Below are 15,469 nucleotides of genomic sequence, written 5' to 3' on the forward strand. Positions count from 1 at the left end.
GTTTTTCTCTTGGGGAGCCACAGTAGTGCATTCAAGCATGGTGATGCCTACTGTGCTTCCTCATTTGGCTGGTGTCCATGAGCCCAGCCATAGGGGCCACTGGATAATCCTTATGGATTAGACCTTAGCCAGAGACATGGGGAGGGGAAAGAAAAGAAGGGAGCTGCATGGTCAAGAAAGCCAGCCATGTCGGTGGTCCAGGGCACACCCTGTACCCCGGAGGACTGCTATTAGCATTAAGCTTGTTAAGTCGAAGACTTCTTTGGCACGACCCTAGGTTGTTAGAGTAACCCTAGGGTGCACAATCCGAGGACATTCTGGCTCCCAACTAGCAAGGCACAACCCTGTAATGGCGGACACCCCTGCTTTTCCCTCCTTATAGCCCGCTGGGCTCACAGTCTTCATGGGCCCCTAGCAAGCTGCTGGACCCAGGGTTGGTGACCTGTACTGTTCCTTCCCCCTGCTGGGGAATAAAGCCAGCACTGAATAGCTTTTCCAAGGAGTGTGTAGGAAAAAACGAGAACAGCAAGTAAGGAATGAGAGAGAAAGGAAAGGAAGAAGAGTGCCTGGTCTGTGTAGGGATTGTGTGTGTGTGTATGTGTGTGTGTGTGTGTGTGTGTTTTCCTCCAAAGAGAAGAGAGGACAGGATTCCGTGTGTGGAGTGGGAGCTTCCAGCTCTTGAGGGCTGAGGAGTCTGGGGGCTTCAAAACCTGGGTCTCTGGATTTAGGGGCACTATTTGTAAGGCCTGAGGAAGCTGGAGACTTTGGAGCGGAGCAGCTTGATGAAGGATTTTGGCAGCATCTCCTTGTGTTTCTCTGTATACTTGAAGTAGTTCTGGGGGTGGGCCAGCACCTCAAAGAAGGCCTTGATGAGCTTCTTGTCCTGCAGAGGGATGGCAGGCAGCACCCTCAGCCTCGGCGGCCGTGTTGGGCAAGAGGGACACAGGCCACTGTGGGCAGCCCCTCTTGCTATCTAACGGGCACCTCACACTGAAAGTCCCGAGTGAACTCTGCATCCCCTTCCCCATCATCGGCTCCTTCTCTAGCATTCCACAGTCCTGTCATTGTAGCCCCACCTTGCTGCACAGACCACCCACCCCCACCTCTGAAGCCACCCTTGACCCCTCTCTCTCTCTCAACTCTACCTTTAAACAGCAGTCAGATCCTGAGCACTTCTGACCATCTGTGCAGCTTCCATCTCGCTCCAGGCCACTACCATCTCTCCCTTAGGCTACTGGATGGCCTCCCAACTGGTCACCCGGTGTCCTCTCAGACACTGTTCTCCCCACAGGCAGCAAGTGGGGCTTTCAGACACGTCTCTGGTCCCTTGCCTGGCCCCTCTTACTGTGTTCTCCCCATCCCACCCTCCTGGATCCTCCCCTACTCCGCACCCAGCACCCTGCCTCAGTCTGCCGAGCCGCACTGGCTTCTGGGAAGTTCTTGGACACAGCAGACGCTTCTCTCACGCAGCGATGCTCCTTGTACCGTTTACTGAGTAACTGACAGCTCGTGCAGGTCTCCTCCCGTCTGAGGCCTTTCCTGACTGTCCTGCCTTTGGGAGCGTCATGATGTGTGGAAAGTCTGTCGGGTGCTAGGACTGTCACTAGAACTCAGATCTCCTGGTCCCTGGGCTGGTGGCCTTTCTACTGCATCCATGGATTTCTAGAATGACAGGTGGCAGGCACTTCTAGCCCATCACCATACTTGAATCAGAATGGCTGTACTACTCCATGCATTAGAGTTTCATGGTACATTTGATTTGAAATAAAGGTATGGTTGAAATTGTCTTCTTTGAAGCCTACAAGTTCTAGGAGGTTGTTTTTGTCATGGCTTTTATTTTGATGATAATACAGACACTGCTAGTGAAGATAGAACCTTTTTTTTTTCCCCAGTCATGACTTACAAAGGACAATTGTATATTTAGGACTGTGAGTATACATTCTTAAGTAGAATTAGGCTCCACAGACCCACAGTGTCCAGTCCATTCTTTAATAGAGGAAATATTTCTTTTGCTTAAAGACATCTACCCAAGAGTGGTTCCGGAGAGAGCTTCTCCATGGGGGCTTGGGAAGGCAGGAGGGGAGGAAGAGACTGGGGCTCAGACATCTTTCTAGACTTCGTTTTCCACCCCGTATCTCTTAGCGGAAGCGGTAAGGGAGCATTTCGTCTAATCTTCCCTTCCCCACATTTCCGCAAAGGTATGCTATTTCCTGAGTGCTGCTGCAGTCGGATAGATGGGTTGGGCTCAGATCCCAGCTTCCCCACCCCTGGACAGAGTACTGAACTCTGTGTGCCTCAGTATTCCCCTGTCGTAAGCCAGGAGCAGTGAAGGCATCTCCCTCACTGGGCACACTGCCTGCCCACGTTAGGTGCTGTCATTACTGATGCTAATATTCACTTGCCTTTAAAATCTCCTGGTGGTTTTCAGAAGCATAGAGCCGGCCATCTCGCACAATGTCTTCTACCAGCTGCTCATAGTCCTCTGGAAAGACCCAGGTGTGTGGGGGTGGGGTGGGGGTGACCAGAGGAGGAGGCAGCATTGAGACAGGCAGGGACTTGCTCCCAAGAGCCAAGAACCCGCCCTTTCGCACCCGCCTCCCTGGCTCTGCTGCCCTCTGCTCACCATCATAGGTCACATAGGGGATCTGGAAGCCACGAGCGCTGTTGGCCTCGCTTGTCTTAAAGTTGATCCAGAGCTTCCTGGAGCGGGCCGTGAAGGCGATGGGGCGCTCATAGGTCTGGCACGTCTCATAAGTGGTAATGGAGGATGGGGAAGCTGGCAAAGCAAGCAGTCAGTGGGACAGTGGGACAGTCAGTGGGACAGCAGTGGAGGCTCTCCACACCCTCCTGGGCGGGAGGGCTGTGGAACAGGGCGGGAAAGGACTCACTGACAGAGGCTCCACACACACACCCCCCCACCCATCCTCTCCCATGGCCCCTGCTCCACAGCTCCTCCCTCTCATGGTCTGCAACATTTGGCCATCGAAATGAATGGAGTGGCAAAAATGCTAGGCTTAGGAAAGTTACACACCTACTAGGGTCACTGGAGTACTAGCCCCAGTGCTGGCCTGAACCACTCGCCACCACCATTCTCCATTCTCCTCCGTCACCTTCTCTCTTCCTGGGGGGCTTTCAACGGGTCCCTGACTTCAACGTCCCGATTCTCCCCTGTCCCTCCCACCCAGTTTTGGACTGCCCTCCCCTAGCCCAGTTCTGCAGCCACCCACAGTTCTTTCTCATGACGAGGACGTCCCCACACTCGTCCTCGGATGGCAGGAAGATCTCAGGTACCACGATAAGGATCTTGCGCTTGGGTGGGGGGTTGATGTTCCAGATGCACTCCACGCCGGCTGGGTAGTTGCCCGGGTAGTTTGGGGACTCGATATAGCCGGTGAACTCACCTAGCTCCCCACCACACTGACGATCTGCGACCAGCAGCCGTCGGGGCGGGGCGGGGGTTGCAGAACAAGAAAGAGAGGTCAGCAGGGGCAGTGGGGCTGAAGAGTTCTCAAGTGGAGGGCAGGCACCTGCAGACCGCCTCCATGCCACTTCATCCCCCCCCACCCCGCCCCTGGGCTGGGTTCTCCTTCCTGCCTTCCCTGCTCTTTGCTAACTCTTCTCCTCACTCCCCTTCCTCCCCACCCTCCCCGTTAGCTGTCCCCAGCCTCACAGCTGCCTTTGAGACTGCATAGGTTGGGGAGAGGCAGAGGGTGGGACTTTCTCCTCATACCTGCTCCCTGTTGCTTTACCGCTGCCTCCCATTTGTCCTCCCGGCTCCCCCAACACACCCTCCCTGGCCTCTCTGTCCCGCTCCCCCCTTTCCACAGTCTGGCCTGGCACATACTTTTGCACTGAGTCACACTGGTAGAGCCATCAAAGTCAGTGCTCGTGTTTCCCGGGCAGCGGGTGCAGAAGTTCTGACGGAAGTCAGGCTGATAGGAGCCCATGGCGCAGCGGATGCAGCGGTGGATGCTGGTGTTGTAGTAGTGCCCCGGGGAGCACTGGACTGCAGGCAAGGGGGGGACGAGGCAGGAGTCAGGTTGGCAAGCAGAGTTTCTCTTGGGGGTCCCTACCTTTTCCCAGTCATGTCAGAACTTAAATTCAAAGTGGAAAAACAGACTTAACAGAGTGGCTGGCTGCAGTGCCAATCCTTGTCTTCCAGGCGCTGAGCATCATGCCATCTTAAACAGAAACTCCTATGGGGAACATAGGGTACTGTGCCCACATTTCATCAAGGCAGAATTAATGGACCTCCAGGCAGACTTTGGTTCTTGATTCTCAGGCCTGGGACTAGTTGGGGAAACCAGGATGGGTCAACCAGACAACTGCTGGGCCCTTCTCAGTTTGGAGATAATGGTGGGACAACATGGCCAGGTCTATCCTCGGGGTCCAAGGAGATGGTTTTTTTTCTTTTTTTTTTTTTTTTTGGTAGGGGAGCAGCCAGGGTGGAGTGAATAGCCCCCTCACCTTTCGTATCACAGTCCTGGAAGGACATGGCCCCCTCATGCTTGGTGGTGAGTCCCCCGCCACACGGGAAACACAGGGTCCGTCCCGCTTCGGGCTGGTAGGTGCCACGTGGGCATGGCTGGCAGGGCTTAAACCCATCTGTAGAGTGTTGGCCAGGTGGACACTGACCTGCAATGAACCAAGGGTCCAACTCTGATGGGGGTGGTCCTGAGTTACACACACACACACACACACACACACACCCGCCATGGGGTCACCCAGTTCCAGGGGACAGAGGCATACAAACAGGATGTTCACGAGGAGAGTGGCCTGAGGCCTGGGCCTGCCATTCCGGAGATCCCGTGCCCATGGCGTCACAATGCCCACCCTACCCCAATTTGTATTGTTTGTTCCCCTGGCACCTGCACATGTGGTGACGTTGGTGGCTCCGAGAGGCCCTTGGGCATCACTTCCAGGGCAAAGGTCGCAGGAGAGCTGCCCTTCTCTCTCCTGGAAGGTGCCCGCTGGGCATGGCACACACTGCTCCGTCTGGCCGTGGTAATAGGTTCCCTGCGGGCAGCTGACTGAGGGAGAGTCGGCCGTGCTAGCCACCCACCCCCTCTTTCCCCCACCACCCAGCTTCTTACCACCCAGGCCAGGGAACAAATGGAATCCCACTTGGCAAGTTGGGGTGTGGGGGGTTGGGGCACAAAGCTGTGTGCCAGAGAGTTGCTGGCTCCAGTGGGTAGCTCTAGATTTCACCCTGGGAAGGGAGGGTGGTGGATAAGAGGGTCATGGCTGCCCCACGAGAGGTGCAACTGAGGCCATTAAGAGGTCCCAAGCTGGGCCTTACCCGTGCCCTCCCAGCCCCCGTCAAGCTCCCTTACCACACTTGGTCCCAGAACGGTGCTGCCCAGGCCTGCAGGCCTCCACGGGCTCTGCTCGTTCCCCAGGTGCTGGGCCCGGCTTGTGGGCCAGTTCATAATCGAGGCCCGCCAGGCGCAGCAGGAAGCGGTCCTGGTTGATGGACTTTCTGAGCATCTTCAAAGACCCTTTCAGTCGCCGTTCCATCCGCTGCCGGAGGCAGGGCAGCCCACAGGCAGCTGGTGGTGGGTGGTGGTAAGAGTCAGGGAACGGAGAGAGAGAGTGATGTGAGCGGAGGGCAGGGAAGTGAAGCTGGAAGCTCGGAGGGGCCAGGTAAGAGGGACCCAGCTTTTGGGAGTGGCATCAGGCAGAGTCTGCCCCTAATAGATAGGCTGCGTCCCTTTCTTCTGCTGCTGAGACCTCAGGCCCCCCAGGTGTCTTCCCCTCCTAAGGCTTCCCCAGGTGTCTTCCCCTCCTAAGGCTCCCCCAGCAGTACCCCACTCCTACCTGTGGTTTCTTCAGCTCTGATCTCTGCCTCTAGTTCCAGGGTGAGCCGGGTGACCTCCTTGCCCGGAGGGGTCCGGGCTCGGCGACCCTTGCCCTTCCGAGAGGAGGAGTCACACTTGAGGTGGATGAAGGTAACTTGGCAGTCGGAGCAGGGGGCACCACCTGAAAGAGGCGTTGTCAGCCCCAAAAGCATCTCAGGGGACAGAGAGAGTTCTCCCCGCTCCCCCTCCCTCCCAGCTCTCACGTCACTCCCTAACCCAGGCAGATCACGCCAGGTCCCTGACTGCAAGTATCTCGCAGTGCCCTTTTTAGCCTGGGACCCTACTGAGCTGACAGAGGAGATCCTGGGAAGCACCTTGAGCCCCACACCCCTAACTACTTTGACCTTGCTGGTCTGCAGGGTTAAGCAATGGAGCCAAGGGGTGGGGAGGGTTTGGTGGCCCCTTGGCTATTAGAGTGGGGTTCCTGGTCCAGACCTGGCCCTGGCATTTTGCCAGCCTCCTCCGTCTTGCCCTTGTTGCGCAGGTGCAGGCGGCATTTGGCGTCCTTGATCTTGAAGGAGGCACGCTGTTTAACTGACAGCACTGCAGTCTCTAAGAGGGATGGCAGAAGCTCAGCACAGGCTGGGGATCCCGTGAGGAAGAAGCTGGGCAGTAAAAGCCAGAGACAGAGAGGCTCGGCCAGGAGAGCGACATGACAAGAACCAAGGGGAGCAGAGGGAGCCAGACAGCAGGGCTGGGGAATTACAGAGCAAACATGGGATGCAGGCAGACAGTGAGGCTGGGGGTGGGGTGGAGGACACGCACGAAGAGGAGCATCCAGGGGCCCATTCAAGAGAACTGGGTGGCACCAAAGCCTCACCATGACAGTGGTTGGAGCTGGTGCTGTTCCCGGTGTGGCCAGCTCGTGCCGGAGCAGCCCTGGGGCTGGGAGTGCCGCAGCTTACGGTGAAGCCGTTCTCAGACTCTGGGAGAAGAGACCCATCACTGCTCTGACCTGCTTGCCTAATCTCCTCTCCCCGCCTTCACCCCAGCAGCTGGGTGAAGGAACCCTAAGGGAGCTACCAGAATAGCCAGTCTTTCTGTCCTTCTCCTCCTTCCCCCCTAAGTCCTCCAGTCCCCTCTCCCCATGTACCTGGCAAAAACCGGGCCCGGGAGGGGCAGGTCAGGGCACAGGTGTCCTTCTTGCCAGAGCGGTTGCAGCTGAGCATGGCTTTTGATGCCCCGGGATTGCCCTGACACTTCACTGGCTCTAGGAAGGGGAAGAGAGGCCTGAGGAGAGGGTGCCTTCCTCCCCTTCCATCTCCCTCAATTGGCTCATTTGCAGAAAGAGAATCAGATACACCAAGAACTCATGTTGTATCCATGGAGTTGGATGAAGGAATTAAACTTGCAATGGCTACTTTTCCCCAGCCCCTTACTCCCCTCTGAAACTGCAGTGCCGGATTCGGCCAGCAGAGGGCACTGCCCACCTGTGCAGTCCTTGCCGTTCCAGTGCAGTCGGCCGTGGCCTGCAGGGCAGGTACACTGGTAGCTGCCAGGTGTGTTGATACAGCCAAAGCGGCAACCTCCTCGGTTGATGCTGCATTCATCCACGTCTAGAGGGAAGGAAGACAGAGACACACATGGTGGGAGCACAGCGGGAGCCGGGGATGAGCAGTGAGCAAAGCACCCTGAGTTACAAACTGTGGAGATTCACTGTACAACATTGTGCCTATACTTTATCATACCTTAGTGTACGCTGTAAAATTGGTCAAGAGGGCAGATCTCATGTTTAATATAATTAACAACAACAAGCTTTAAAAACAACCACTGGCCTCATCCCCTCATCTCCGTCCCCAAAGGAACAGGTTGATCAGCCTCTGAAAGCCTTCCATACCTCCCCACCAGACGGGCTGTCATTTGGGAGTTGAGGATGGGTGGGACCTGGGAACAGAAATTCTGGAGGCAGGGTGCTATTCCCTGTGCTCCTATCACCCGGGTGGCCTTCAGAAACTGTCCTGAGCCTTTGCATTTCATCCCAGCAACTGTAGACCCGGCACACACACACGCAGGGTGAGGCTTGCTGGCTTACCCCCACAGTGAGTGACCCCATACAGCAGGTAGCCACGATGGCAGAGACACTGGAAGCTTCCCGGCGTGTTGACACAGATGTGGTCGCAGGTCCGATCGAAGGAACACTCGTCTATATCTACAAGAACAAGGATTCGAGCCACTGAGTCTGTGTTAGGGGCATGTGTCCTTGCTCAGGTGAAGAGCTCTCTGCCTGCCTCCCTGCTCCCCTTGAATCGGAAGAGCCCTAGGGTCAGCGGTTGAGCAACACGTTCACTCCACTTGGAGTCCTTGAAGTCAGTAACTGCAGGATGTGCTGCCTGTGGATCTAGGCTACTACATGCGGTTTAGATAGACCGTGAGCTGCCAAGGATGGGAACTGGCCAAGCCATGTGTGCTCCAGCGTGGAGCTGGCCCTTGCCAAGAGGAAGCGGCACCGTTTGCTAATTCACAGCACGACGCTGTCCAGAGAGTTCTCTACACTGTTGATTGACTTTCTCAGACTCCAGCCCTCTGTCCTCCTCGATGGTGTCCAGACCCAGGCCCACTTACCCTGGCAGTTTCTCTCATTGATGAGGAGCTTATACCCCTTCTTGCAGCTGCATTCAAAGCTGCCCACCGTGTTGCGGCAAATGTGGTCACAGCCTCCATTGTTTAGGCGGCACTCATCAATGTCTGGGGAAGCGAGACAAGCAAAATGAATGAGAGTATGGAAGGCTGGAAAGAAACAAGAGGAGATACAACGCAGTGCCCTGCTCCCACTCCCCCCCAACACAGGGAAAACCAAGGAGGGTTCGCTCCTGGTGACTCCTCTCTCACTGTCCTGAATCTGTTTGCTGAGACAGATGGGGACCAGAATCAGGCCCTAAGGGAATGGTCTGGACCACGAAGCAGGTGGACATATGACCTGCAGGCTGTCCGTGCCCTGCACTCTCCAGCTGGTGGTCATTCCTAAAGAAGCCCTTCCCTGTGCCTTGCCCTGCCTGTACAGGCAGGACAAGAGCCCTGAGCCGGGCACAGGAGAGGTCGGGAGTCCAAAGGGACTCGCTGGGGACAGGGCAGCCCTTCAGGGAGGAGCTGGGAAAGAGGCCAGACAAGGGAGGACCTTGAGGAGAACCAGCGAGGCTGGGTAGCTGATGGGGGAGGGCTGGGGGCCGGCAGGGGCCTGGGCGGGGGAGAGGTCTGGAGAGGCTCAGACCTGAGGCAGCTTTCAGCACTGGTAGGGGAAGGGGAAGGAGTGGGGGGCGGGTGAGCAGCTTCCTTCCTGAGGTCAAGTTCCCTGAGCTGGTGGCAGACAGGACCCAGGCTCCTCACCCCTGCTAGGAGAAGGGGGCAGGAAGGGCAGCCTTCCACTTCACTCTCAGCGTACCTGTCAACAGTCCTTCCCAGCAGGAAGCCTCTAGCTCCCCGGGGGGCGGGGTGGGGGGTGGGAGTGCCGAGGGGGTTGCTGACCTGCCACCCTAGCCCTCCCCTACTCCCTTCCCCTGGCAGCTGCCAGGCCAAAACACACAAAGAAGGAGCCCAGTCCTCCTCCCCAGTCCTCGCCCCTTGTGGCCAGGGGACACAGACCTGATGAATCAGTATTTTCAGTGTGGCGAGACCCCTCCCTCTTGCCTCCTCCCTCTTCCCCCCTCCCAGGCCTAATTAAAGGAGTTGGGGGGAAGTAGAATGGGGCACTGTGGGAGATGATACCATAATAACAGCCAACACCGTGTTTACCATTCGCCACACTCTGTTCCGAGTGCTTCCTGCACACTGACTCATCTAATCCTCACCATAACATACCTGGGAGGCGAGCACTGTGGGGAAACTGAGGCACGGAAACCACTCCAGCAACTCATGCAGGATCGCAAACATCAGTGCTCCTCCCCAGCCCCGCCCCTCTGAGCCCTGGCTCTGGTCCCTCAGCCACCTGGGAAGGGCTGTGGAATGAGGGCCACGAAGGTACTAAGCCACGCCTGTGACCTCTGGCACAGTCAGGGCTCAGAAGGCCTTTCAGAACCAGGGATACACGTGAATGGCATGTTTGTTAGGGACCCGTAGGGGAGTGGGGATGGGAACAGGGTAGGGGCAGGGGCCACCGAGGAGCTGGCTGGATTTTGGTGCCCCTGGAACTGCGATGGGCAAGGTAGAACAGAAACAACTCTCAGCCAAGTCCTGGGTTCTTTACAGAAAGGGTGGCGAGGAGCTGTCCCATGACAGGTGCCATGCTAGCTTGGGGCCCAGCCTTAGGAAGGCCCCTCCGTGCTTGGCGCCTCTCCAAGCATCCCCCGCCCCCCACTTTCTTACCTTTGCAAGTTTTCCTGTCTGGCTGTAGCATGAAGCCCACCGGGCAGCTGCAGTGGACCCCGGTCGCCGCATCGTGGCACTTACTGTCGCAGCCCCCGTTGTTGACAGCACAGGTCTCTGTTCAGGAGGGAGGTGGAGGATGGTAACCAGGTGACCAGCCTCCAGGAATTCCCCAACTGTTGGCTGGAGGCCTGGCTGGAGAGTCGTGGAGACCACAGGAGCCTAAGGGAAGGCCCTGCTACCACCCTGAGCTTCAGGAGGAGCACGAAGCGGCTCCCAGCCCCCTTCCTCCCACCACTCCCAGCCCCCATCCCTCACAAATGCAGCCAAGCAGTCCACATCCCTGCCCCCTGCTTGATTGAAACAAGGTGGACAGCAGTGAGGCAGGTACAAGCCAGAGCTGTCAGGCAGGAATGTGCCGACGGGTGGAGGGGTGAGGGAGCAGGGAGGGGTGGGAGCGAAGCGAGGGGGGTTTCTAGCCACCAGGGAACAAGAAGGACCAGCTAGGAATTGCCTCTTCTTGCCGGGCTCCTCGTGGGAGTAGGCACTGTGGGTGAGGTGGGAGGAGAGTGCCCGCAGAGGGACGCTTTCCGTCATTTCCCTTCTCCCCTGCCCAGCTGTCTTAGGACTGACCCCAGTTCCAGACTGACAGCACACATCAGGGTCACCTCCCTCCAGCTCCTCCCAAACCTTCCTCCCCGATTGGGGGGGAGGGGACGGATAAGTTGGCTGTGTTGTTTGACTTTCTCAATGGGGGAGATATGTAGGTGAGGGTATGGGAGTAAAAGGAAAGAAAAATGCAGAGGAGAAAGGGAAAGGTGTGGAAGGCAAAGTGCTCTCCCTCTTGGCTGCTAAGTTTTCCAAGAGATCAGAGCAGAGGCAGCACAGCTGTATCCTCTCTGAATTCAGAGCAGAAACAACAACAACAACAACATTCTAGAGGGCAGCTCGGGAGAGTCTGGGGAGTACAAGACCCTGACACTGCAGATTGTATGGGGCAGGGTTTGGGGGCAGCCAGAACACGCCCACAGGAGAGAGAGAGGCCCCCATAGTGATTCTCAGAAATGGATATTGAATGGGAAAAGCACTGGACAATACTGTCAATTTCTGGAATTTTGTCACCGTCAAAATCAGTATTGATTCCCAGCCATGCCCGGGTTCCTCAAATGCCCAGGTTTGGGAAGAGCCACAGTGGGATCTCCTTGGTGTCATTCCCACCATAGTCTTCCCCCAAATCCCCCCAAGATCTTGAAGGGAACCTTGAGTTCAGGCTCTATTTCTGACTCCAACCCCCCATCCCCTCTACTACCACCACCAAGAATACTGTTAACACAAGAAGAGATTAAGTCCTGGACTCAAAGGGGAACAGAGATCTTGGGCCAGGTCTGGTTACCTCAGAAAGATCTAGGCCTGGCAGCAGCAGAGCTGGCATGCTGTCACCCCCAGCTGGCGCAGGGAATAGCATGGATGCCTGCCCCTGCAGGACAGCATATTCCAAAGCAGGGCAGGACAGGGCACAGCCCCACCCCTCGCTCTCCAGGCTGCGCAATTAGAACCGCAAGTTCACTGTGTGCTGGACACTTAGTAGTCGCGCCGCACACTCTGTTGGAATCGTCATGCAACCTGAAGGGAGCTCTGTCATTCTCCTCTTTCAGAATAATTGGAGACTCACAGAGGAAAGTAGCTTGCTTGCCTGAGGTCTTTCACGGCTGAGCCAGGATTCAGACTCAACTGTGCCCTAATTCAAATGCCGCCCGTGCTCTTAGAATGGTGAGGGATGCTGGCACCGTCAACTAACGTGGGGAAGAGCCCGAGGAAGGCCTCCCAAGGAAGGGATGGCACCTGACAAGATTGCACTCCTGTCTCAGTTGCACTGTGGGCGTCGACGGTATGGTGGAGCCGGCTGGGTCTTTTTGAACTGAATAAAAAGGGAGTGGGTAGAGAGGGGCAGGGGGCTGGGAGGGGGTTGCTGTTAGAAAGTAGGTGTGGGAAGGAAGGGGCAGGAGAGAAAGGGAGCGAAGGGGACAGAGGGAGACAAGGTCCACACGAAGACTCCCAGGCCAGCTCTTTGGGATTAGGTTTCCTGTCACCCAGTGGGCCCAGTGCCCAGGCTGCCAGGAGAGCCCTGCTGCCAGGCTGGTGGGCATGCGGTTAGTGGGAGCCCCAGCAGGTTAGCCCTTCCCCTAGCAAGCCAGTGAGAGTAAGCGGAGAGAGCAGACATATTTACCATTAGAAACGGCCTGAGTGGGGATGTGCTGCTCTAGCCTCCTTTCCCCTGTTTGACATTGTAAAAAAGGCTGTTTAGATGCCAGGCGGGAGCCACTGTGGCCCACTGGGTCCCAGACCCCTCCCCACCCCTCCCCTGCCCTGTAAGCCCACACCATTAAATGTCCCTCAGCACCCCCCCCCAAGGAGCCCTGGGGCCCTTTAACAGAGTCATTGCTCTCAACCTCATCACGCCTGGCCTCCTCCCAGCAGCCCGCCAAGGGACTGAGAAACTGACTCTCAGAGAGGGGCCATCATGGGCCCGATACCACACAGCAAGCTAGGAGGCAACCTCAGGTCTCATGAACAGCTCCATCCCGAATCCCACATTCATTCTTTCGGCTAAACTGCACTCTCCATCTCCCCCATCAACTCCAGAGGCAATGATGACTCGCCAGGTCTGGTGAGAAAAGAGAGCTCTGGGGCCAGGTGAGGTAGGCCCTGCTGGAGAAGAGGAGGAGAAACTGCAAAAAACACAGCTTCCCTTGCCCTCCTCCGCTCCAGGCAGCCGGAGCCCAGCTGGTGGACTGAATCTTGGTCTAGGGAAGAACTCAAGCAGAATGGGGGTGGCTCTCAAAGGCAGCTGCGTCGGGGTCTGTGTGAACAGAAGGGCACCACAGTGGGGTCAGGCCCTCATGTCCATGGGCCCTGTGCACTGTCCTCATTCATGTATTTTTTTTTCCCCTGGGGTGGGGAGTGTTGTCATTTATGGTTTCTTTGGGGGAAGTCCGGGGTGGGGGGCAGGGGGAAAGGGTATGGCAGGATAGAAAACCAGATGAATTAGATGCTCAAGGACCAATGAAAGGAGCTGAAAGAAAGCAGCCTGGAGAAGGCAAGGGGGTCTAGACACGCCCTGAGGTCTCTGGAGGCTGAATTTGAAATGTCAGCAGGTGGGACTTTCGTTGAAGAAGCACCTGGGAACTGGTTGAATCTCCAGCAGATGCCTGGAGGGGCCCCCTAGGAGAGTCTCATCTGCTCCCCTGGTCCCGGGTCTGTAGTGAGGGGTTTGGGCAGGCCTCTGGTGGCGGAAGAAAGGAGGGTCTGGTCCGCCTGTCTTTGCTATCCATGACCTCACCCACACAGACTGGTCACACATTTCCCAGCCCTGACGGATATGTCTGCCCTTAAACACCCAGGCCCAGATCAAACCTGCCTCCTGCCATTCCCTGGCAAAACTCTTCCTTTTCATTGCCCACCACTCCACGGGGGTCACCTTGGCTTGTTACCTTGTTAGCACTAATGACTGAAAGACTTGGGGAACAAGGGGTTTCAGAAATGAAGGGTTCCTGAAGTCATGTGAGATGAGGCCTAGGAAGAGGGGTTCAGGTACTGAGAGGGCCCCAAAGCAGCGTCGGGGCGGGGAGGGGAGAGGGATGGAAACCTGGAGTCAGGGAAGAAGTGAGAAGGTGACAAATGGAGCTGAGAGGGTATAGCACTGAGATCTGAAAGGGGGAAGAAATGGGCAAAGTGAGGGGGCTTTGCAGGTGAGGGAGGGGGCAGGGTGAGAGCCACAGAGGATGCCCGGAGTCAGGAAACCCCTCTCTGTGTTCAGGCCTGGCTGCTCCAGGAACAAACACTGGACTGCCGGCCTCAGTCCCGAGGGGGGCAATGGCCTGGGACAGCTCCGTCTTGGCACACTGGTTGGCAAGGAAGCTGTATTCTGCCAGTGCTCCACCGCCTACCCTGTATAACCTCCACTGACCAGCACCTTGGCTTGTTAGCTTTAGTGTGGCCGCACTGTATCCTGGGGGTAAAAAGAGGACAGCAAAGTTCTCGGTGCAGGTAACGCATCCAGTGAGTTAGGGAGAGGGTCAGGTGAGCCCCAAGATGTCCCTCACTGGACCTGTCAGTGTCCGGGTCTTTTAATTCCCTCACCCATTCACAAGATGATCTATTCCTGGGCCTCTGTGCTCCCATACTCCCCCTGGTTCCCAAGGGTCCCCCCATCCACCACCACATGGGCAGATGGAGTTCTTCCCGGCCTCACCCACCAATGCACGTCTTCCCGTCCGTATGGAGCACAAACTTGACGTGGCAGCCACACCGGGGACCCTGCTCTGTGTCATCGCATGTGTGCTGGCAGCCACCGTTGCCATAGTTGCACGTCACTGCGCAGAGCGGACAGGAGGCCCGTCAGTGCTCCCCAGTGTAGAGACTGGTGCTCCTCCCATCCCCACTTTTCCTCCCAGCCCTGTCTTGTTGCTGCTGAAGCCCCACCCCTCCTCTCTGTCCCCTTCCTCGCTCCCCCTCCCAGCCATGCCAGTGAGCTCACATTTGCAATCCCGTTGATTCTTGGTGAGCTCGAAGCCTGGACGGCATTCACAGGCAATACCCCCCTTGGGGGTTTCGCGGCAGATGTGGGCACAGCCATGATTCTTGTTCATGCAGTTCATTCCTTCTAAAAAGGAAAAAAGAGGGAGTGGCCTGTCTCCCTCAGAGTGGTGGTGGGGGGGTGGGGGTAGAAGAAGAGGTGGAAGGGGAATCAGGGGCCTAGGAAATTGGGAGAATTTCTGAGGTTACAACGCCGGGAGGGAATGAACTCTTCCCCCTCCTTCCATGTGACAGGACTCCTGTCTTGACCACAGAGCTGGGTGCTGTCCAGCAGAGCCGAGAGCCAGCCTGAATGACATAACAGGCACAGACAGCCATACCAGAAAAATGTACATGATTGCACTGTCCTTCAGATACCCAGACTTGGGGTGTAGCAGTTGTTGGACACCGGGCAGTGAAAGACCCAGGCCAGAAGATGTGCTCTCCTCCCACAGTCAAATTGGGAAGGAGAGAAATAGCAATCAGGTATGTGATGGGAGTAGGGTCTGACTGGTATCATCTCTCTGTGATTTTATTCCACAAGCATGTACTATGCTCCTACTGTGTACACAGCAGTGTTAAGCGCTGGGGAATCCAAAGATGAATCAAATACAGTCCCTGCCCTCAGAGTCGGGGAGCATGGGGGAGTCACAGAGGATACAGACCACACTTCCTGCCTGACACCCAATCCAGTACAGGAAGGAAAGCATTGTGAGATCCAGCCCTCTTAGACAAGC

The 15,469-nt window shown here is 56.6% G+C and overlaps 2 protein-coding genes across 3 annotated transcripts in view; one reads left to right on the plus strand and one right to left on the minus strand.

Annotated features, from left to right (window-relative positions):
- The window catches only part of TCP11 (t-complex 11), a 167,525-nt gene that overhangs the window by 7,696 nt on the left and 144,360 nt on the right, over nucleotides 1-15,469 (plus strand). The gene's annotated exons all lie outside the window — the stretch shown is intronic.
- SCUBE3 (signal peptide, CUB domain and EGF like domain containing 3) overlaps nucleotides 607-15,469 on the minus strand; it is a 30,954-nt gene continuing 16,091 nt past the window's right edge. Inside the window, exons 5-22 of one of the 2 annotated variants that reach the window (XM_004590298.3) lie at nucleotides 14,695-14,820; nucleotides 14,414-14,530; nucleotides 10,158-10,274; nucleotides 8,421-8,543; nucleotides 7,891-8,007; nucleotides 7,289-7,414; nucleotides 6,952-7,068; nucleotides 6,679-6,783; nucleotides 6,294-6,410; nucleotides 5,818-5,979; nucleotides 5,334-5,549; nucleotides 4,869-5,030; nucleotides 4,468-4,635; nucleotides 3,845-4,006; nucleotides 3,228-3,425; nucleotides 2,624-2,776; nucleotides 2,403-2,482; nucleotides 607-883 (exon numbers count right to left, since the gene is read on the minus strand). In XM_004590298.3, the coding sequence (XP_004590355.2) occupies nucleotides 734-883; nucleotides 2,403-2,482; nucleotides 2,624-2,776; nucleotides 3,228-3,425; nucleotides 3,845-4,006; nucleotides 4,468-4,635; nucleotides 4,869-5,030; nucleotides 5,334-5,549; nucleotides 5,818-5,979; nucleotides 6,294-6,410; nucleotides 6,679-6,783; nucleotides 6,952-7,068; nucleotides 7,289-7,414; nucleotides 7,891-8,007; nucleotides 8,421-8,543; nucleotides 10,158-10,274; nucleotides 14,414-14,530; nucleotides 14,695-14,820 (2,516 nt within the window). In that variant the 3' untranslated portion in view covers nucleotides 607-733. Of the gene's footprint in view, nucleotides 884-2,402; nucleotides 2,483-2,623; nucleotides 2,777-2,972; nucleotides 3,426-3,844; nucleotides 4,007-4,467; nucleotides 4,636-4,868; nucleotides 5,031-5,333; nucleotides 5,550-5,817; nucleotides 5,980-6,293; nucleotides 6,411-6,678; nucleotides 6,784-6,951; nucleotides 7,069-7,288; nucleotides 7,415-7,890; nucleotides 8,008-8,420; nucleotides 8,544-10,157; nucleotides 10,275-12,384; nucleotides 12,433-14,413; nucleotides 14,531-14,694; nucleotides 14,821-15,469 lie in introns of those variants that run through there. The other variant, XM_058664160.1, reaches the window with a different exon arrangement.

Source organism: Ochotona princeps, chromosome 1 (assembly GCF_030435755.1).
Source record: "Ochotona princeps isolate mOchPri1 chromosome 1, mOchPri1.hap1, whole genome shotgun sequence".
NCBI lineage: Eukaryota > Metazoa > Chordata > Mammalia > Lagomorpha > Ochotonidae > Ochotona > Ochotona princeps.